The sequence below is a fragment of the Miscanthus floridulus genome, chromosome 8, assembly GCF_019320115.1.
Source record: "Miscanthus floridulus cultivar M001 chromosome 8, ASM1932011v1, whole genome shotgun sequence".
Taxonomy (NCBI): Eukaryota; Viridiplantae; Streptophyta; class Magnoliopsida; order Poales; family Poaceae; genus Miscanthus; species Miscanthus floridulus.
The window spans coordinates 216405880-216428246 of NC_089587.1; the positions used below are offsets into that span (position 1 = coordinate 216405880).

Genomic DNA, 22367 nt, shown 5'->3' on the forward strand with positions numbered 1-22367 from the left:
GTCGTAAATGATCGTGGATTATAAGCCAGAACAATATTTTTCTCTTACACCAAACCAGCCAGCAGTAATAATCCACGATCGTTTCAGCCGAAACGAACGGACTTCTGATCTGTCATTTTGAGCGACTGACCTGATCAATCACTCGCGGAAAAGTGTAAGCCAAGCAAAGGTCCTGTGCTTGGCCTAACCAATGAGGCGAGATATGACTGTCGGCAATCCAGCGACCAACCAACTCAAATCAGAACTGTCAGGCCTACTTGCAACCACTCGGCCGCTTGATGACATCTCAACCAAACACCAACATACACTCAGATTTAACGCCAAAATAGTACAATTTCTATACATATGTCATTGTAACGATGAACCGAGATTACAATGTGAGTTTGCCATTATGCATCAGAGTTTAGGTTGGACCAATTAGTCCCCGAAAAAATGCAGGATCTCGCCAGCCAGACTATCAGTTGTTCATTGTTATTTGGCCTTCCATTAACACTGGGTCAATATTTCCGGGCCATCTTCAGTAATGAGTATCGTGAGCTCGAACTGTGCTGACAAGCTGCCGTCTTCTGTCACTGCGGTCCAGTCATCGGACCACATGACAGGGTTTATGCTCCCTATGGTTAGCATGGGCTCTGATGACATAGAACGATAGAAAAGGGCGATGGAGTGAGTTAGCTTCATATGCTTTACCTTGCTTAGTGAATATCAGTTAAACTAAGAGTTCTATTCTACTATTATATGTTTACTAGCCAAAAAAACCCATCACATGGCAGTAGTGTAAAAAATATGCTCAAGACTAAAAAAAGCTAGTACCTATGTGCAGAAAGATGGCAGTGACAAAATGCAATGATCTTAGATCAGGGCTGAAAGAACTGCAAAATAATGTACCTGACTTTTTTTAAAAAAAATGTTATCTCTAGGTTACACAGTGTGTGAAATTTTAATCACAGGTCGATAGAACAAGGGCAGCAATTTTAATCACAGGTCAATAGAACACAGGCAAGCTGTGGAAAGGTGTACCTATAGTAAATGTTTGATTCAACATCATACGGCCCCATTCATTGTTTCCTGCAAATTTCAAAGTCATTGGCACAGATATCACATCCTAATATGGTGCAGAATGCAACTAGAACCTTGAGATAGTCGGGAGACGAGACAACAATTAGTAAAAAGATGTTTTGTTAAAGTGGGGAACTCACTGAAATGAAGCACAACAGGCTCAGCATGAAAAACTTTGCCAACCCCATGGCCGACAAACTGTCGATCTACACCAAACTTGAACTTGTCTGCATGATCCCTTCAAAGATTAAGTGTCTAAGTATGGTAGTTGTCAGTTTGAAATCATGGCAAAAAAACATGTCAATGAATCGATGACACAAGTCTACAGAAGGAATAAGAGTTCATTTTTATTATCAGATCTGTTACGCATACAATTTAAGACAATACAACTTATCGATACACTGTATATTGTTTTTTAAGATAAAGATAATAGAAGTATTCCGTGCATCTGTTAAAGAGCATTGGTTATTCAGAAATAATCTCTAGCCTAACCCACTTGCTTAGGCCTAAAAGGTTTTATTGTTGCTGCTGCTGTCCATTATTGTCAAAATTCAAGTTATGTTCTGCGATTGATGCACCATAACCAAAACTGTGGCAACATGTAGATTTTATTTGCAGAAAGTTTGAAAAACTTATTCAGAATCTAATAAAATAATTCAAGAATCAGCACCGTAGAAAAGTAATGATGAAAAGAAACAAGCACATATGTAAATCCAGTGATACAGCTTCTCATTTACATACTGTATAGTTCTACCAATTTGTTTGATCTCCACCCCAGGTGCACAAATTGATATAGCCTTGTCAAGACATTCTCTTGTCACCTGATTGAGAAAAAATACATAAAACTTAGAATGAATCATCATAGCAAACATTTTTTTTTTTTGCTAAGAGAACCTTCTGCAAGAATTGCCTTGGTCAAACATTCTATCTCAATTAGATCTCTTAAATTTAGATTCACATTCTTCACAATCAGTATTCTCAATTCGATGGTACTTGATTACAAATTGATCACCAGACACCATTGAGATCACCTTAACTAATTTCCTAGCTTCATCATCAACATCACCACAAAGAAATGTAGCAGATGTATCGCCATGGTAGCCCTGGAATGTTGAACATAAATATTATAAAATTGCAATGGAGCATTTCACAAATGCACCGGCCATAAGTGCATATGCATTAAAAGAACAAACTTGCAGCAATCCATATCAATAAACAGATGGGACTGAACTGATATGAACATATGTGAAAATTTTGTGTGCCGTGAAAATGGAGGCATATGCATGACTGTACAATGAATCAGAAGAACAATATATCTCTTAAGGAAGTCATTACAAAGGTTGTCCAGAAAAAAAAATCTAAAGCATTGATGACAGTCAAGTGTGCCTGAACCGTGACTGGAGGCTCATGTTGGGTTTCAACTCTAGCCTACCCCAACTTGCTTAAAAGGCTTTGTTGTTGTATTGATGACAGTCAAGTAAGCACAGATATTTGTTATGACCGGCGTCCAGTATCAAAGGCGTCGGCCCATTAGGGCTAATGGCTGATAGCAGCCGGATGGGTTAGGGGGGCCTAAAGGCCCATAGTATTATTTCTATTATTTCCATTAGCTATAAATATCAATTGTGAGACACTTGGATAATTAAGCAAGAGTAATATACTTACTCGGCTTCCTTTGGGAGCCGGGAGTTGCCCTAGCCGCCCCCTGTTCTTCTCCTTCCCCTCGCGATCACGGCGCCCCGCCGCCGTGTCCTGCATCCGGCCTCCCCGCACACCTACAACCTCCGATCAACCAAGGGGAGGGTACAGGTTCGTATCAACCTGGTATCAGCCATGTCGATCCAACCCTCCACCGCCGCCGTTCCGCCCTCATCCACGCCGGCGCCTTCCGCCTCCGGCGTCCTGCCCCAGGCGGCCGCATCGACGTCGGCCCTAGTGCCGACCTCCTCACAGCCGCTGGCACAGGGCGCGCCAAGGGGGCCGCGCGCCGTCTTCACGCTCGAACAGACGACAGACGCGATCGTCGACCTCAGCCACGGGTTGGCCGAGCTGCGGCTGACGATGAACACCATGCTCCAGCTCTTCAACACCTCGCCGCCGCAGTATGGCGCACCGCAGCTGCAGTATGGTGCGCCGCCGCATCAGCCGCTCCTGCCTCCGCCGCCCCCGTCGGTCGCGTTTCAGCACTCGCCGCCGGTCTCCTACCCCTACGGGATGCCCTCCGACGCCGGGCTCTCGACGGCACCGTCGCCTACTTCGTCGTCCGTCCCGCTCCATCAGATCCGTTTTCCGCCGTCGCCGTCCCAGATTCCGCCATGGGCGCTGAACGCCTCCGGCCCGGTCTACACGTCGGTGCCCCCCCCCGGTCACACGTGCCCGATCATGGCGCACCGACGGTGTCGGGAACCCTCTACGGCGGCACGGACGGCCTCCTCATCCCTGGCAGCAGCGGGGCGCCATCGCCTCTAGCCTACCACGCGCCCGCCTACGGGGGGGGGGGGGGGGTGTCCCTGACTCGGCGCAGGGCAACGGGCCGCCCAAGTTCCACAAGATCGAGTTCACGACGTACGATGGCTCCGTCGATCCGCTGAACTGGCTCACGCACTGTGAGCAATTCTTCCGAGGCCAACTCACTCCGGCATCGCAGCGCACCTGGATGGCGTCCTATCACCTCACGGGCGACGCCCAGACGTGGTACTATGCCCTCGAGCAGGACGAGGGCCAGCCGCCATGGGATCGGTTCAAGGACTTGTGTCGCCTTCGCTTCGGACCGCCCATTCGCGGCACTCACCTGGCAGAGCTGGGCCGGCTGCCCTTCCACTCCACGGTGGACGAGTTCGCAGGCCGTTTTCAAGCGGTCCTGGCTCACGCCCGGGACATCTCCACCCGCCAGAAAGCGGAACTCTTCGTGGGCGGCCTGCCTGACCACATCCGCGTGGACGTGGAGATGCACGACCCCGGTGACCTCCAGATGGCCATGTACCTGGCGCGCACTTTCGAACGCAAGGCCACGGCCCTCGCGGCACCAGTACAGCGTGGCGCTCGCCCTCCCCAGTGGCAGACTCCTTCGGCTCGCGCAACCGCTGGGGGCGGGACTCCAGCCGGGGCGCCCGCTCCTACTGCGAAAAACCCGACCGGCCCCGCTACACCCGCCCGCACTTTCCGTCGCTTGACACCGGCAGAGATGCTCGAGCGCCGTCGCCAGGGGCTTTGCTACAACTGCGATGAGCAGTACGTGCGCGGCCACATCTGCCCGCGTGTTTTCTACCTGGAGTCCTCCGACTACATCGACGACGACGCCTTCACCGGGGCGGAGGACGCCGCGGACGCCGCTGCCAAGGACCCCACGGCACCACTAGACGGAGCTACTGCTAATGCCTTGGTGGTCTCCGTGTACGCTCTTGCAGGGATCCGCACCTACCACACCATGCTGCTGCCCGTCATCATCAACGGGAAACGTCTCCTCGCCCTGCTGGACACCGGCTCCACACACACTTTCCTCCAGGGTACGGTCATGCGCCGCCTGGGGATTGTTCCGCATGGCGCCAACAACCTCCGTGTCACTGTCGCGAACGGGGAGCGTTTGCCGTGCGAAGGGATCGCCCGTGATCTGCCCGTCCTCATCGGTGGCGAGTCCTTCCCCGTCACGTGTGTGGGGCTCGCCCTCGGCTGCTTCGACTTCATCCTCGGCGTCGACTTCCTGGGAGCTTTGGGGCCCCTCCTGTGGGACTTTGAGGGCCTCACCGTCTCCTTCCAGCGAGGCGACCAACGCGTCACGTGGCAGTGCATGGGCGCTCCGGGTGCTTCGACACACCAGCAGCACCTGGCCGCGACCACGCCTGACCAGCAGCGGCCACTGCTGGATCAGCTCCTGCAGCAACACGGGGCCATCTTCGACGAGCCGCGTGGTCTTCCGCCCAGGCGCACCTACGACCACCGCATCCACCTCCTACCGGGGACCGCGCCAGTGGCGGTGCGGCCCTACCGGTACCCGCAGCTCCAGAAGGATGAGCTGGAGCGGCAATGCGCCGCCATGTTGGAGCAGGGCATCATTCGGCCGAGCTCGTCACCATTCTCCGCCCCTGTGCTGCTCGTCAAGAAGGCGGATGGGTCGTGGCGTTTCTGCATTGACTATCGCGCGCTCAACGACAAGACATCCAAGGACAAGTTCCCGATCCCGGTGGTCGACGAGCTCCACGGGGCACGCTTCTTCACCAAGCTCGACCTCCACTCGGGCTATCACCAAGTGCGCATGCACCCGGCGGACATCGAGAAGACCGCTTTCCGCACCCACCACGGCCACTTCGAGTTCTTGGTGATGCCGTTTGGGCTGTCCAATGCCCCGGCAACTTTCCAAGCCCTGATGAACGACGTCCTCCGGCCCTTTCTTCGCAGGTTCGTGCTGGTCTTCTTCGATGACATCTTGATCTACAGCTCTTCGTGGTCCGAGCACCTCCAGCACGTCGGCCTCGTCTTCTCCGCCTTGAAGGCTCACGGCCTCTACCTAAAGAGGTCCAAGTGCTCCTTTGGGACGCTCTCCATCAACTACCTCGGGCACGTCATCTCCGCCGACGGCGTCGCGATGGACAGCGACAAGGTGGCTGCGGTCTCCTCGTGGCCAACGCCGCGTTCACCCCAGGGCGTCCGAGGCTTTCTCGGGCTCGCGGGCTACTACCGCAAGTTCATCTGCGACTTTGGCTCCATCGCAGCTCCACTCACTCGTCTCCTGCGCAAGGAGGCGTTCGCCTGGACGCCGGAGGCGGCGGAGGCCTTCGATGCCCTCAAGAGGGCCTTGTCATCAGCCCCTGTTTTGCAGATGCCGGATTTCACTCGCGAGTTCGTCGTCGACTGCGACGCCTCAGGCGCAGGCTTCGGCGCCGTCCTCCACCAGGGGTCGGGCCCCCTGGCGTTCTTCAGCAGACCCTTCGTCGCGCGCCACGTCAAGCTCGCGGCTTACGAGCGCGAGCTCATCGAACTTGTGCAGGCGGTCCGGCACTGGCGGCCGTACTTGTGGGGACGCCGTTTCCTCGTCCGCACCGACCACTACAGTTTGAAGTTCCTACTCGACCAACGGCTTTCCACTCTTCCGCAACACCAGTGGGTTAGCAAGCTGCTCGGGTTCGACTTCGCGGTGGAATACCGCCCCGGACGACTCAACTCGGTGGCGGATGCACTGTCCCGCCGCGACGAGGACGCAGTGGCAGCATTCCCCTTGTCTGGGCCGTCCTTCGCCATCTACGACGACATCCGGGCAGCCACCCGGGAGGATCCAGTGGCTCGCGGCCTCCTGCAGCAGCAGGACGCGGGGACGCTGGAGGCGCCCTGGACCACCGCGGACGGCTTCCTCCTTCATGGCAAACGTGTCTACGTTCCCGACCTACAGGACTTGCGCCATCAGGTGGTGACCTTGGCGCATACCACGGGGCATGAGGGCGTCCAGAAGACCCTCGTGCGTCTGCGCAGCGACTTCTACATTCCCGGCGACCGCAAGCTTGTACAAGACTACGTCCGCATGTGTGGTGTGTGTCAGCGCAACAAAACGCCCACGACACAACCGGCCGGTCTACTGCAGCCCTTGGATGTGCCGTCCCAAGTGTGGGCCGACATCTCCATGGATTTCATTGAAGCCCTCCCCAAGGTCCATGGTAAATATGTGATCCTAACGGTGGTGGATCGCTTCTCCAAGTACGCGCACTTCATCGCCCTCAGCCACCCTTACACGGCCGAGTCGGTGGCTCGCGCCTTCTTCGACGGGATCGTGCGGCTTCATGGCTTCCCCACTTCCATCGTCAGCGACCGCGATCCGGTCTTCACCAGCCACTTGTGGAGGGATTTGTTTCGCCTTGCAGGTGTGAAGCAGCGGCTCAGCACGGCCTTTCACCCTCAGACGGACGGCCAGTCTGAGATCGTCAACAAGGTGATCGCCATGTACTTGCGCTGTGCGACCGGTGACAGGCCGCGCTCATGGGTCGACTGGCTACCATGGGCCGAGTACTGCTACAACACGTCGTACCACACGGCGCTTCGTGCGACTCCGTTCGAGATTGTCTACGGCCGCCCACCGCCTTCCCTGCTGCCCCACCAGGAGGGGGCGGCTGAGACGGAGGACGCGGACGCCATGTTCCGGGACCGCGACGTGTTCCTGGTCGAGGTCCGGGAGCGTCTCCTCCAGGCGCAACAACACGCCAAGGAGCGCTACGACGAGCACCACCGGGCTGTGGACTTCGCTGTGGGCGATTGGGTGCTGCTTCGACTTCTTCACCGCCCCACCCACACACTCGCGACGCCGGCCAAGGGAAAGCTTCGTCCTCGCTACGCTGGCCCGTTCCGCGTACTGGAACGCATTGGGCGGGTGGCCTATCGTCTACAGCTGCCCGAGACTGCACGCCTCCATGATGTCTTCCACGTCGAGCTGCTCAAGCAGTGGCGGGGTGCTCCTCCGGTGACGCCGGCGGTGGTGCCACCCGTTTCCGAGGGGCGTCTGCTACTGGCCCCGGAGCAGGTCGTGCGCGCTGAGCTGCGCCGCGGTCATTGGAAGCTGTTGGTCAAGTGGCACGGCCTTCCGACTGATGCTGCGACATGGGAAGCGCTCGATGACTTCAAAGCCCTCTACCCCGATGTACAGCTCGAGGACGAGCTGTTTGTCGACGCGGGGAGAGATGTTATGACCGGCGTCCAGTATCAAAGGCGCCGGCCCATTAGGGCTAATGGCTGATAGCAGCCGGATGGGTTAGGGGGGCCTAAAGGCCCATAGTATTATTTCTATTATTTCCATTAGCTATAAATATCAATTGTGAGACACTTGGATAATTAAGCAAGAGTAATATACTTACTCGGCTTCCTTTGGGAGCCGGGAGTTGCCCTAGCCGCCCCCTGTTCTTCTCCTTCCCCTCGCGATCACGGCGCCCCGCCGCCGTGTCCTGCATCCGGCCTCCCCGCACACCTACAACCTCCGATCAACCAAGGGGAGGGTACAGGTTCGTATCATATTTCTTTCTTTTTTCTTGTGATGGAAGCACAAAAGTTTAGCCGACCCCAACTTGCTTGGGACTAAGGGCTGTTTACTTTCAAGCCCTGGTCTGGGGCTCTGGGGCAGGCAGGTCCATCCAACCATAGGCGTCTAAAATCCGATGTCTGGGATGGGATGGATGCCTGCGCCATTGATTGCCAGGCTTTAAAGCAAACATGCCCTAAGGATTTGCTGGTTTTGTTGTTGTTGTTGATTTGTTGTTTGATGGAAGCAAAGAAGTTTCAAAGAAAAAAAACAATCGTTTCAGTTTGTAGACATAAGTTTTGAGTGACTTACATTGAGGTAGACAGTAACATCAATATTGATGATATCTCCATCCTGCCATGAAGATTAATTGTAAGTTTCTCTATTTACTCGAAGTTGTCATCTCTGGATTTTGGATTGCTTACCTCAAGGGGACGAGAATCTGGTATCCCATGACAGATGCAGTCATTCACTGAAGTGCAGACATTCTTTGGGTATCCACAATAACCAAGAGGTGAAGGATATGCTCCATTATCAATTATCATTTGGTGCACTGCTTTATCAATCTCATCAGTCGTTATGCCTGGCTGTCAATAAGATAAAATCATTCTCTGGTATTTAATCTTAGATCTCCAAGTATATACTAAGTTGAAGAATAGCAAAGAATCATACATCTGATGGAAAGAAAACCAACTGTCTTGCTTCCTTCCTATAGTGCTACCTATTTCAATATTTCCAGATATAAACGACACTAAGAAACAAATGACACAACAAGACTTAATTATTGCCCATACTAGAGAAGATGAGAGTGATAATTTAGAAGAAAAAAACGAGAGTTATTGTTCATAATTTCGTTCTGTTCAAAGCCTTAACACTACGGAGGAAACATCAAACAGTAAACTACTTTAAAAACTGTAGAATGAATGAGGTTTATCTAGTGGAAACAATAGTTTACTGATTGATAAGATCAAGCTTTTGTAGCAACATGACATTACCTTTACAAGAGTCCCAGAAAACTTCAAAACCTGTGCAGCAAGCTTTCCAGAAGCTCTCACGCACTCGATCCCTTTCTCATCATGTATTTCAGGTCCATTATACATACCAGGTCTTTGTTGACGAGAATTGACATATGGAGGCCGTTGTATATGATTGGGAACACTAGGCGTGGAGATACTTTCCCAGGACGCAGGCGTCTAGGGTTGTTTTCCGGTGCATCGTCCCGACTTCTGTGAAAGTTATGTCACAGTAATACATTTAATTGTGGACCCACATGTGCAATTCAAACATAAATGACACTTAGGCCATAATGTACGCATAATTTTTGCAGCAGATTTAAGACATGGTCCACATTCCATAAGGTCAGTAGCTTTTTGAAATTTCATAGTGCTAAATTAATCTCAATCTCTGGAAGTACTGTGTATCTAATTCTATCAACTGTGTAAGCATTAAATCACTCCAAGTGTAAACTGAAAACAACACAAAGATATTTGTAGAAAGAAAGTCAGCCAGTCACATTAATCAGTGAGGCATGACTAGACCTGTTCAGCCTTCAGCTGCAAAATAATTCCATAAACCAGAGTTCATGTAATTTGAGTGATAAGTAAAACTAGGAGAAAATTATTGATTTCATATGCCCAGGAGCTACACTTCAGAGCAGCTTAGATGCTGTACTAGTTATGCAACAAACCAGTAGCAGAAATATGACGCGTGTGCGGGAAACTAAAGCTCACCTCCTGTTAAATAGGATATCCACCAATTTGCATAGCGTTCTCGTCGCTTGATACGTCACCCGCCTGCTGCCTGCAAGCAAGAGCCGTCTCAGCGAACTTCTGCTCTGGGCCAACGCGATGAAACCAGGGGCACAGCCGCGGAGTGGCAGTGCGGTAGATGGGGGCGGGCAGGTACCTGGGACAGCGGAGCGGAGGAGGAGCGGCCTGCCGGAGAGCGCGAGGCGGTCGCCGAGGAAGGAGGACAGGAGACGCGGCGACGACAGGCTCGCCATGGGCGGCGGGGCGGAAAGCAAAGCGAGAGCTGCTCCCTGTTTGTGGCGTGCGGCTTGTGTGGTTTGGGGCGGGGTGAGGCGGCGAAGCGCCTGGCGGGCTGCCGCGCCGGCCTGCGGCCTGCCTGCCTCTAGGGCGCGGCGGTTCTCACTAGCGTAGTAGGCCGTGGGCTGAGTCGGGCCAAGTTTTTTTTCCGATACTAAAACGTGGAAGCCAAGTAAGCCCACATTTAAATTGATTCGGGGGGCCGAACCTGCGACTTGCCGAGACGACCCCTTCCCCTTTTGTCATCTGACTATCGGAGCCTCGGCCGCCGCTACCACCTCCTTGCGCCATGGCGGAGAAGTCGCCGGCGGCCGACGTGGAGGCCGGTCTCCTCGCCCACCTCAACTCCGCGGGTGAGGTCCCCGACTCCCGTTCCTTCGCCTCCTCCCTCGGCGTCTCCCACCTCGAGCTCGTGGGCGTCATCAAGAGCCTCTCAGCTTTCCGCATCGTCGAAAGCAAAGTACTATCCTCCCGCCCTTTCCACTGTCGGACACCAGGCTTTGTAGCCAACTATCAAACTCCGAGACTTGACAGCGGGGCTCTTGCTTGCCTTCACGCAGGACATCATCAAGGAGGCATGGGTGCTCACCGAAGAGGCCAAGGGCTACGTCGCCAAGGGCTCCCCCGAGGCACAGCTCGTCTCCGCAATCCCACCTGAGGGCACCTCCAAGGACGCTCTCAAGGTGAGGTTTTTGTTTCAAGGGATTTGTTGTTAGACTTCACTGGAGTGTTTTGCTTTTGCCGGGTACTGATGTGTAGATTTGATGTGCTTAGGCAAAATTGGGAGATGCTTTCGATGTTGGCATGAAGGCAGCTGCTAGGAACAAGTGGATAGGGTTCGAGAAGGGGAACAAGGACTTAGTCCTTAGGAAGGTATGGATTTGAATTTGTTGTGAATGTGCAATGTGGGTATGTAGACAGCTGCAGCAAGCAACTTTATAAGATATATTGTTTGCCGTAGTGATTTTTCTCGAATTTCTGTCCATATCTAATACCCAAACGATTGAAATATTGTTGTACTATAAGGGCATGTTTGGACACATGGCTAGTTACTAGTTGGGGCTAACAATTAGCCCAAATTAGATATGGTTGGCTATCTAGTTGACTAACAACTAGTTGAAGACTTGGCTATAGAATTAGTCCACCTATTAGCTCTTCTGTTTGAATGCACTAGAGCTAATTTTTAGCTAGCTAGCAATTAGTTCATGTATCAAACAGACCCTAAATTTTACTGCACATAATAAGGGCCTGCTTGATACAAGTGTGTCGGGGACCAATACTGGGGTACCTGAAGAGGAGGAGCTAATGGTCATCAACATTGATTCATCCGAGCAGTCAAGAGCGCGACTATAGCTCCAACCGACCCCCAGGTGCGCGGGCTACGTCTCGCCCGACCTCTGGGGGTGGGCTCCGCCTCGCCCGCCTCGCCCGACCCCGAGGCCGTGGGCTCCGCCTCGCCCGACCCCGAGGCCGCGGGCTCCGTCTCGCCCGATCCTTGGGTTTGTGCTCCGTCTCGCCCGACCCCTTGGGTGCGGGCTCCGTCTCGCCCGCCGGGGATCCATACCGCTGACAACCACTCCAGGTCCAAGCGTATGGGCCTGGGTCAAAACTCTGACACCAAGGAAGAGACCGGCACGCCCCGATGTAACCCGTGGCCATGACGGGCCATATCTAAGGATTCACATCAGAACAGCGTCGGGCGTGCCAGTGCTATTCTGCCTAACCCTCGTACAAACGCTGACATGCGCGTCAGTTCACCACGACGCCCGCCTGGACGGAATGGGACGTCATGACCGGCAGATGACGCCTGCGCATGGCGCCAGTGACGAACAGGGCCGCGACGTGGAGCTGTCCCTGTTGACATCTACAGGATCGGTGGGACCCTCATGAAGGAGAAGAAGGATCCGGCTATCCTGGAAGTCCTCCTCTCTCTCGTTTCTTCTCCTTTTCCTCCACTGTAACCCGCACTTTCCCTTCGCCTATAAAAGGGGAAGCAGAGCACCCCATGAGGGGGACCCGATCCATCTAGAGCCGCACGAAACCGAACCACGAGATAAAAACACAAGAGCACGACACGAACACACGGCTGAGCAGCGATCGAGCTCTCAGCACCCGTTCGCTCCTTCCATCAGAGACTTGGGATCATTTCCCTCTCTCGTCTGTTTGTAACCCCTACTGCAAACCAAGTGCCGGTAACACGAGCAGCAGCAAACTGGACGCAGGGACGTTCCGCCCGAACCAGTATAAACCCTTGTGTCCTCCGAGCACACCATCCGAGCCAGACGCGCAAATACAAATTTACTCGTCGGTGGTCCGAAAATACCGACAAAGTGCTAATTGCTAGCTAGCTAAAGTTAGCTCTAATACATCTAAACAGGGGGGCTAATAGGTGGGCTATTTTTTTAGCTAAGTCTTTAACTCATTGTTAGCCAGCTAGCTAGCCAACCTTAGCTAATTTGAGCTAATTTTTAGCCCAACTAGTAACTAGCCCGAGCTCATCCAACAGGTCCTAAGTATATTGGCTCGAGTTGGCTTGTCCCTGTGTGTTGTGCTTTTATCTGTGGTTAAGCTTCTATCTTAAGATAAGATTTCACATGCGGCACTTGTGCTTCATTTTTTTATTCAGGTTGAGAGCGTAATGGATGAGTTGCAAGAGCAGCTTAGAAGACTAGAGAATGGGGAGGTTTGTGTACTCTTGGCTCATCATTTGACCCCCTATCCCCACCCTCTCAGCTGCATTGTCAATAGGAATCATTTCATTAACTGTTTGGCCACCGCGCAATTATTTGTTATACAACTCACTGTGTGATCCTTTTTAGCACATTGGAGCATCGGCATTTACTTCCAAGTATTGTGTACAAATGCAGTTTATATTGTACTAAAAATATTCCTTAAAAAATATATATTATACTAAAAATACTTTTTGCTATTTTGCCCCTTCATTTTGCTCTGCGTTTTTCCCCTTATAAAAAGGAAAAGCATTTTGATGTAGGCTGTTCCTGATAAAGTGATCGATGATTTGAAGAGAAGGAAACTTATTACGAAAGAGTAAGTACATTGGGTCTGAGGAGATGGGTTCCTTTTTGTACTATGTACTAATGTGGTAGTACAGATTTGTTCATATACCTTGATGCTTAACAGGAAATCAATTTGGCACTCTCTAAAGAAGGGGCCTGAGTTTGTTTTAAAGAGAAAAACTTTGGCTACTGATGTGACAACAGAACACCTTAGGAGGTAATTTTATACCATTTTTTCCAAGTTAGTTTGGTGACTGTTTGATCAAATTACTAGTTTGATGTATCTACATATAAAATTAAACATTTCAGGTTGCACTTTAGTTTGCCTGCCTGGTATTATTTGTTCATCATGTTAATTTGTTATTTTCAATGTGCATTTTTGCAAATCATTGCAATACCACGTGATCTGCTTCTGAATGTTTTTATTTGGATCTGGAATGTCTGCTTCATTATCTGGGGAAGTTGTGATATTTAAATTTTTTATTTCGGAACAACTTTCTGCCTTTTAGTGGTGACTGGAAGGACCTTGAATTCAAAGACTATAATTATGGAGCTCAAGGGCAACCTATAGCGAAAGGTTATGTGCAGCCTTTGATGGAGGTATCTCCTACAGTTTCTGCAATTTTCCATACCACTTTACTGATAAATTGAGAAATTCCATAATATTACTTGTGATTTACTTTCAGGTTCGTGAGGCAATTGAGAACATCTTTATTATGATGGGGTAAATAAAAAACAATTTGTTTGTCATATTTGTATTCAACAAAGTGTTTAAAAAATTATTAATTCATGCATTGTCGGTGCAGATTCACTGAGATGCCAACCAACAATTTTGTTGAAAGCAGGTGTGTTCTTCTAACATTCAAAGAAAACAACCATATACATATAGCACAGCATATGATGACAATGTGCTGCTTTAAGATAAGATGGCAATGTGCTTGTTTTAAGATTTGACCAGGGGGAGAGATGTCCCCCTGATTTTCGTCTTAAGAAGCTGATGCCGTGACTCGAACCCGGGCTGGCTCAGCCAACCGCTTCTTTGGCGTGTTGTGCTGACCAGTTGCACCGTGAGAGTGTTGGCAATGTGCTTGTTTTAAGATAAGACAAGAAATGCAGCTTTCTACGTGCCACATTTTATAAGTATTACTAATTACTAATACTTGTTATCTTTTTCAACAAACTTCTATTTGACATATCGGCGTGAATTTCTGGGCCAATATAACATATAGATTATATTATAGCTTGCTGGTTTAAGGGTCCCTATATTCCTAATTTTGCATGTTTTTGCTGCTTTGCCAGCTTCTGGAATTTTGATGCACTGTTTCAGCCTCAACAGCATCCTGCTCGGGATTCACATGATACATTTTTCCTGAAAGGTATGTTTGAGATACTATACAATCTCATAATCAAAGTTGGATGTAGATCTTAGTTGTACATCAAATTTTGCAGCCCCAGCAACTACACAACAGTTGCCTGAGGACTATCTTGAGAAAGTAAAGCAAGTTCATCAGTCTGGTGGTTATGGCTCCAAAGGGTACGACAGATATTATTTAGGCACATTATTAGCTTAAAAAAGTTTTGGTTATATAAGATTGTTGTCTGCAGATATGTTTATGACTGGAAACGGGATGAAGCGGAGAAGAATCTTCTCCGTACTCATACAACTGCTGTTTCCACAAGAATGTTATACAAGCTTGCTCAGGAGGTAATTCAGTCAATGTTGTTTACTGTAATTGGAACTTTGGTGATCTTAGTTTGTCCAACTTATTGGCAATGGCATTACATTTTTTTCATTTCCTATTGAATGGTTCATGATATTTATCTTTTTATTATGGTTGCCATTGATCAGAAACCTTTTGCTCCAAAGAGATATTACTCTATTGATCGGGTTTTTCGCAATGAAGCTGTTGACCGGACTCATCTTGCTGAATTCCACCAGATAGAGGGTAGTTTTCTGTTTCCTTGCTTATATGTAGTAGTGTATTTGTTATCCCAACACAAAAGGAGTAAATTTTTCTTTCATTGAATGTAGCTAATTTTGCATTTCTCATATATCTTGTAGGTGCACAAAATTATATTGGTGAACATATGCACAAACTCAATCTCGTCCCTTGAATCGAACCGTGGCCCATGTGGGAGGTGGGAATTAACTCATCCCTCTTAAGCTGACATAAGCACAATTGGATTTAGTCCAATTAAAAGGTGGACGAAGGGGATGAGGTGATTCCACCTTTTACTTGGGCCATTAAGATTGGATAGGAGATTGAGTTTGTGCATATCTTCACCAATACTCTTGTGCACCTGATATTTCCTCTATTTTGTATTATGTAACCATTTTGCCATGCAATGCTTCTTTTTTTAAGGACTTATCTGTGATTATGGTTTGACGCTTGGTGATCTGATTGGTGTATTGGAGGATTTCTTCTCGAGTCTAGGTGATAATTAGTCTGTTTTATCACAATTCATAATATATCATGCAAAGATTATCCCCTAATTGTTGTCATCCCTTTTCTTGTTCTTAGGCATGTCCAAGCTGCGTTTCAAGCCTGCCTACAATCCATATACTGAACCCAGCATGGAAATTTTCAGGTCAGATACAACTCTTGCTCTGCTGGTAGTTTCATTTTGTGATCAAACTAGACTCATTTTGCACTTTTTTCAGTTACCATGATGGTTTGAAGAAATGGGTGGAGGTTGGTAATTCAGGCATGTTCAGGCCAGAGATGTTGCTTCCCATGGGACTGCCAGAAGGTGTTAATGTTATTGCATGGGGTCTTTCACTTGAAAGGTAGAACAGTGCTTTCTCACTTTCAGGTTGTGATTTGTCAGATTAAATTGCTTTGCAATATTGTTGATGAACTAAGCAGAATCTATAGTTTGATTTATTTTGTGAAATGCCATGCTTCTTTTGAAGTCTTGGACATAATATGTTTTTTTTTGTCCCTTTTCTCCGGAGATCGTAAATTATATAATTATTGCAAAGAGTAAAATGTATGGATGGTCCCTAAACTTGTCCTGGGGTATCATCGAGGGCTCTGAACTCTCAAAATGCATTTTTAGGTCCCCAAACTTGTCCTCGGGTGTCATCCAGTTCCAAAACTGTCATAGTGCGGAGCAGGTCAGGGCCCATTTGGATCTGGATTGCATTTTAAGAGTTTGAGACCTAGATGACACTTAAGAACAAGTTTAGGAACCTAAAAATGCATTTTGAGAGTTGTACCTAAACCCCTTGATAAGTTCAAGAACTGCTCATGTATTTTACTCTATTGCAAATATGTACTCACAATATTCTATTTCTGAATCCAGGCCAACGATGATCCTTTATGGTATTGACAACATAAGGGACCTGTTTGGACCAAAGGTACCTGTGCTATACTGTTGTGACGAAACATTTCCTGTTAATGAGCCTAACCCATGTTTTGTTCTTTCCAGGTTGATTTCAACCTCATCAAGAGCAACCCACTATGCCGGTTGGGACTGTAGTGACTAGTGCGGTAGAGGGACTCTGAAGCTTGGTCACAATGGGCCAAAGATTTTGTTTTCCATTTTTGTTGTTGTACTCCCTTGAAGTTTAAACACCGATTCATGTACTCTTTAACAGAGAATCCAAAATGCAATGTAGTATTGTATGAGATCATAGGGGAATGTTTATAGCAAACTTTTGTTTTGTATATCCCAGTTTATTATTGCTAGCAAAATAGAATGCTAAATGTTTTTCTAATTGTTATACCATGAATCTCTTTTTTATTGTCCACTTACATCGGCAGGTTTCAAATCGTGGTGTTCAGGGATTGGGAATATTAATTGTTCAGGGATTTTTAATTGTTATACCGTTGCTAACTGTTGCAGCATGCCCATGGGGATGAGGCCCCACTCCATTTTTATTTGCTCCTTTAACTCTGGATAATATTTTTTTGAAATGGATCAAAATACGAGGAAACTAAACTGCATCTAAGCTGGTGTAATGCTGAAGGTGCCTTTCTTTAGCATTTTTTCCTTACTAATCTTCCAAAATTAAAACTTTGAAATGAAACAAATAAAGGCCTGTTTAGATTCTATGAATTGAAACCAATATCTAAAAAGTGCACCTATTTGTGAACCGCCCAAAAGACATCTAAATGACACCCAGTAATGGTCAATAATCTGTTCTAGTAGCCATCGTCTGGAAAACTTTAGAAAACCCACTGCCATCAAAATGGAAGTGTTGTCTTGTGACCGAGCTTATGTATTTCCCAAAGCATGGCAGTTTTCGGGATTAAAGCAGACTAAAGATGGCGTCAAAATTGCGGCCAGACAAATTCTTTTGGTTCACGACTGCAGATTGAAGTCGGATAAAACAATGACTAGAAGAAAATCCACTTAATGACCAATGACTATCAAAATTTATTACAATTTTGGAGCAGAATAGCAGTAGAGATCTAGAACTCGAAGTTCCCATGTTTCCCTTGTAGACTCGATGTATTCCTCTCTGAACGTTTGATGCGCTGCTTACCATCACTATCGGCTCCAGCACCTGCTTTGGTCCTTCCAATGCCTAGTTTCGGCAAGCCTCGATTCAATCCATCCAGCAAGACGCATGCTTTGCATAATTTCTAACCCAACAGAAGTTCATCAAATTCAGTTACTTCCACAGAAAATGTTAAGGATTTGTAAGATATATAACAAGGGCAAAATCATGCAGTTCGAATTATTGGGTAAACAATTAGTAAATGCCGTGCATACAAAGCTAAGGACCCATGGCACATTGTCGTGTTTCGAATAGGTTAGGGAGTAAACAAGGCGCCTTGAAGCATTAATGCATGTGTAAGCTATTTCAATGGAATTAGTCTTCACTGTGTGGGCTGTTCTTCAAATATACTAATTGCTTATGAAGTACCTTAGCAGAAGCAGAGTGTTTGACTATTCATGTTCCATATGCATAAAAAGAATTCTATTGATTTCATGACAATACCTGACTAGAAATGTAGCCACATCGTTCACATGTTCCTTGCTCGGGCATCCTTGTTGCTGTGGAGATTCTGAAATTTTCGCCAGATTTTATGATGTCTAGTATAGCTCTAGGCCTGCAACATTGATTGTCTACTGAGCCAAGGCTACTGAAAGAACATGCAGACATCAATTGAATATATGGAGAAATTTCTTTATTTACCTCATTCTTTCTAAATCTTTAATAAATTCACGAGCAAAACCACGGTATGCATTTGGTGAATAGATGCCTGGATCATGATATAACCAAATTAACCCATTCTCAATTCTAACAGAATCGTGGCACAGGTCAATAAAATTAATAGATTTGTGGTATATGTTACATCAAGTTTGGAGAATGAAGTTGAGCAGAAGTGTACTTAAGCGTATAGTATTCGTGTAAGAAAAACACAGCATAACGTATAGATGCTAGAGCAGACAGTGATGATTGACCTATATTTTGATTTAACTACCATCCTAGCATCTTCTGATATTGGAATAAAGTGATCTCCTTCAATGTGGAAAAAAATTAAAAGAATTGAACAGAAAAGGAACCAGACATTACATTCTGTGGAAAAGTAATCCAGCTTTTTGAAGTATGCATACGTGTCATACAGTTAAGGATTTAAAATATACTTGAATAAAGTCAGTGTAGTAAAAAAACGAAAATATAAGATATTTCATAGACAGGATATATGACAATCTCCTTTTCATAGGTGTATTTGAAAGGCTTGCATCTTGGTATTGGCCCATCTTCACCAGTAGTTATAAAGGTACATCTACTTAACCTATAAAGGAGCAACACATCATCACAAAATCAACCACAAAAACTAAACTCTGGAAACAGCATGTCCTACAACCAACATATACCTTGCAATATCACCACGCAGAATGTTCAGCAAGACAGTTTCTGCAATGTCATCTGCATTATGCCCAGTTACAATCTTATCGGCTTTCAGGAGAGCAGCACCTCGATCTAATGCCTACAGAGAAAAGGATTGTCTGTGAAGATGGAGTAAAGAACTAAAGATAGATGCTTAAGGCTTGCAGGTAAAGACTACCTGACGTCGAAAAACTCCACAGAAAGTACAATTGTTTTTTAGACCAATTGCTTTCACAATATCATCCATTGTCCAGCCATACAAATCTTTATAGGAAACAATCTTCAGTGGCAAGCCATACTGTAACAAGGTAATAGTAGAACTCACTGAATTTAAATAGAACACAGTAAAATATTGACAGTCAAAGGTTCCAGAAAACTGAGCGAGTGTTTCTGTGAGCGGCGGACCTGTATTTCATTCCTTTTAACAGTTTCTAGTGAGTCGTCTCTATATCCTGTGATTCCTTCATCGACGGATAAAAGAAACAGATCAAGACCATAGTTGTGATGACGGTTTAACTCCGATAACACATATGCAAGCACGGTTGAATCTGCATTACAGAAATAAAAGAAATTTTGGAATCTGCAGGGAGATCAAGCATATTTAAACAAGAAGCATGTGGACATGTGGTATTTAACTAAAAATGCATTAGAAAAACTCTCCTTTGTACTGTGGCTAAACTCAAATGGCACAGTAATAACTACTATGGATGGTTTAATAATGCTCATGAATCATGATAGAATGGCACTTAACCTATGAAACCTTATACTGAATCGATCAAAGACACAGCCATAAGCCCATAAGGCTCCAAAGAAGACGGTAACCACCTTCCATATTGCTATGTAGTTTAGTAGTTATTTCCAGAAGAGATTAGACATGTATTATGAAACATATGTATATATTTAAGAATTTAAAATGTACAGAAGTGAAAAGTAAGATGTGCATTGCTATAAATAGTACTATCTGCTACTTCTTTACCAACTGATGGCATGTACAAATCTGGACTTACCTTTTCCACCAGAAGCTCCGATTGCCACCCGCTCACCAGCTTTAAACAAAGAATTCTCGACAATAGTTTGATGAATTTCGTCCTCAAAGACGATATAGAAGCATTCCCTACAGATCTAAAAGAAAGAATCTAAGCAATGTTTTAAATAAACATAATTATGTAATCATAAGGACATCCATGGCATCCACATAAGCACCCCTTTAAAGAAATCTAAGCTCATCACTGTATTCACTAACATCCACAAAACGAGATGTCACCATAAGGATAGAATGTACACGTTCAAAGGAACACAAATATGCAGTAATCACACAAGCTGTGTAAATAAAACATCATATAAACAAAAATCTTCACAAAAAACTCATAACAATTATACCAAAAGGACACCATTTCTTCACCCCCACTTTGCAGAACTACAGCAGAAACCGGTGACCTAACCTTAAATTATTACAATTAAGCTACCCCGAGTAAATTGAAATTCACTATAACATCACAACAAATTACAACGGAAGCGTGAAGATGGCGAGGGCAGGCGCACCTGTTCTAGGGTTTTGGGCCGCTTCAGCGCGGCCTTCCTCTCGCCGCACCTCACGCAGAGGCGACTCCCCGCCCTAGGCGGCGGCGGCCTCGCGCCATCAGCGGCGGGGCCGTCCATGGAGTGGGGTTGAAACCGAGGTCGCCGCGCCTGCGAGAACCTTCCGGAGGAGACAAGCAAACGCACCGTTGATTTCCGATCGGAGGGATGAAGATAGCTCGACACGTAGATGTGCGCGCTACGGCGCAGGCGATTGGTCGTGCTACGCGGCTGGATGCTGAGGTGGTCTTGGTCGTGCTACGTCGAACTGAGACGGGAGCTTCGGACTGGTTCGAAGATACGGGCAGCGGCGAAGTGGCGGCGCCGCCGGGAGGGAGAGGGGAGGTGATCCGAGCGGCGGTTTGGGGAAAGGCGCGAACAGTTAAGTGGGCTCCGGCTTTGGGCTTTTCACCCAACTAGAACCGATTTGTGAGGGCCAAGATTGAGCTGGATTCCGGCTTGCCCTGAATCCCTGATGGGCTGATGGGTCTTCATGGGCTAGATTGCGACCCAGTCTAATTTTCGAGAAAATTCCTTGGTTGCCGCTAAAAATTATAACCATCCCTTCGTTGCCATTGAAAAAAATGATCGTCCCTTCATTGTCATTGATTTATGTTTTCCTTTCCCTTGGCTACCATTCCGTCAATTTCATGGTCACGGTGTGAATCAGTCGCACATACTGCCTAGTCCTGTGAATCGGCGCCAGCGACACACCGCGAGTCTGCGACGCATCGGCGGCCCAGGCAAATCAACTCCGGCGGCACAGCACGAATTAGCGCCATGATGTGTCCCCGCGCGCGTCCCCTTGCTCACTGACGGGCGAATCGCTCGCACACATGCGCATGTAGAAGAAAGAGCGAGCTAGTCGTCGAGCGCGTGTGCCAGAGATGTGGCCATATCATGCGCCGATCGAACTCGTGCCGCCGCCGCCCCGCATCTCGCGTTGTCTACATCTCGTCTCTTCATGTCTTTTTTCCGGCGACACGCTTCTCTCTTTTCGCCTTTGTGGACGATGGGTGAGCCCAGGCCCGGCTCTGAGCCTAGGCGGCCGGGGCGACGGCCAAGGGCCCAAGCCGTTAGGTGCCCAAAAAAGTTCATGTATATTAGTATATATGTATTACTATATTGTATATATTCTTTTGGCCCACACGTCTAAGCCCATGGGAAAAGGAGTGTGTATTGAAGTCTGAGCACCGAAACGTCGCGCCGTGTAGACTCGCGGCCACGTCTTCGTGTAATCGCGTTCTGGCCGACAGCTGACTCGCCCTCAAACTCAAAATGGCAACGGGTACCCGAAACCCGAGTACCTGATGGGTTTTACCCGATAAGGAGGCGGGTATGGAAGACATTTTGCACCCGCGGGTACGTTATTGGACGAATTCTTGTACCCATCGGGTATGCGGGTACGGGTGTGGGTGTATACTACCCATACCCGCATACCCGCGGGTAAACAAAAACCCGCATAAATAGATAGCTAAGTTGTGACATGTTTATGCTAATGTAGGAACTCACCATCCGAGGACAAATGAACTGGCCATGAGATGGCGCCCTTTTAATCACAGGAACAAGACAAATGATGCAAGAATTGGATGACGTGCATGTGCTTCCTTTTGATGTCTTATCTGTAATTGCATTTGTGAACTTGTAACCTGTGTGGTCTCTCTTTAATTCATGGTAGATGAATCCATGTGAACTTGTAATATTTAGTATGTGCTGCAACTGTTGGAACTGGTGGCTGAACTTGAAAAGTGGGAAGGCTGGTGTGTGTGTGCTATTTTTAAGCACACATTTAATTTATAGTTTGCTGGAATGAACCAATGAGGCAT

General features: G+C 47.6%; 2 protein-coding genes and 1 pseudogene across 2 annotated transcripts; 1 reads left to right on the forward strand and 2 right to left on the reverse strand.

Annotated features, from left to right (window-relative positions):
- Positions 1-46: 46 nt before the first annotated feature.
- Positions 47-10091, reverse strand: LOC136478150 (methionine aminopeptidase 1D, chloroplastic/mitochondrial-like; annotated as a pseudogene).
- Positions 10092-10274: 183 nt separating this feature from the next.
- LOC136478149 (phenylalanine--tRNA ligase alpha subunit, cytoplasmic-like) lies at positions 10275-16856 on the forward strand. Its single transcript, XM_066476492.1, has 18 exons — positions 10275-10558; positions 10659-10781; positions 10873-10971; positions 12725-12781; positions 13091-13146; positions 13240-13332; positions 13625-13715; positions 13802-13839; positions 13922-13960; positions 14415-14491; positions 14565-14649; positions 14721-14820; positions 14965-15061; positions 15479-15550; positions 15638-15704; positions 15778-15903; positions 16422-16476; positions 16548-16856. The coding sequence occupies exons 1-18, from the start codon at positions 10388-10390 to the stop codon at positions 16596-16598; spliced, it is 1497 nt and encodes a 498-aa protein (XP_066332589.1). The 5' UTR covers positions 10275-10387; the 3' UTR covers positions 16599-16856.
- Positions 16857-17336: 480 nt separating this feature from the next.
- Positions 17337-20922, reverse strand: LOC136474946 (cytoplasmic tRNA 2-thiolation protein 1-like). Its single transcript, XM_066472510.1, has 10 exons — positions 20506-20922; positions 19971-20085; positions 19369-19511; positions 19142-19261; positions 18951-19063; positions 18776-18868; positions 18646-18686; positions 18265-18331; positions 18067-18178; positions 17337-17707 (listed from the first exon to the last, which is right to left on the reverse strand). The coding sequence occupies exons 1-10, from the start codon at positions 20620-20622 to the stop codon at positions 17534-17536; spliced, it is 1095 nt and encodes a 364-aa protein (XP_066328607.1). The 5' UTR covers positions 20623-20922; the 3' UTR covers positions 17337-17533.
- Between the last annotated feature and the right edge of the window lie 1445 nt (positions 20923-22367).

What these genes read in the sequence shown, in the direction of transcription:
- LOC136474946 (XM_066472510.1), bottom strand. Translation starts at nt 20,622, where the DNA reads ATGGACGGCCCCGCCGCTGATGGCGCGAGGCCGCCGCCGCCTAGGGCG. An exon ending in GGCCCAAAACCCTAGAACAG is followed by an intron (nt 20,086 to 20,505) that starts GTGCGCCTGCCC and finishes TCTTTCTTTTAG; the next exon opens with ATCTGTAGGGAATGCTTCTA. An exon ending in TATGAAAAGGAGATTGTCAT is followed by an intron (nt 18,687 to 18,775) that starts ATATCCTGTCTA and finishes ACTGTATGACAC; the next exon opens with GTATGCATACTTCAAAAAGC.
- LOC136478149 (XM_066476492.1), top strand. Translation starts at nt 10,388, where the DNA reads ATGGCGGAGAAGTCGCCGGCGGCCGACGTGGAGGCCGGTCTCCTCGCC. An exon ending in TCCGCATCGTCGAAAGCAAA is followed by an intron (nt 10,559 to 10,658) that starts GTACTATCCTCC and finishes GCCTTCACGCAG; the next exon opens with GACATCATCAAGGAGGCATG. An exon ending in GGGACCTGTTTGGACCAAAG is followed by an intron (nt 16,477 to 16,547) that starts GTACCTGTGCTA and finishes TGTTCTTTCCAG; the next exon opens with GTTGATTTCAACCTCATCAA.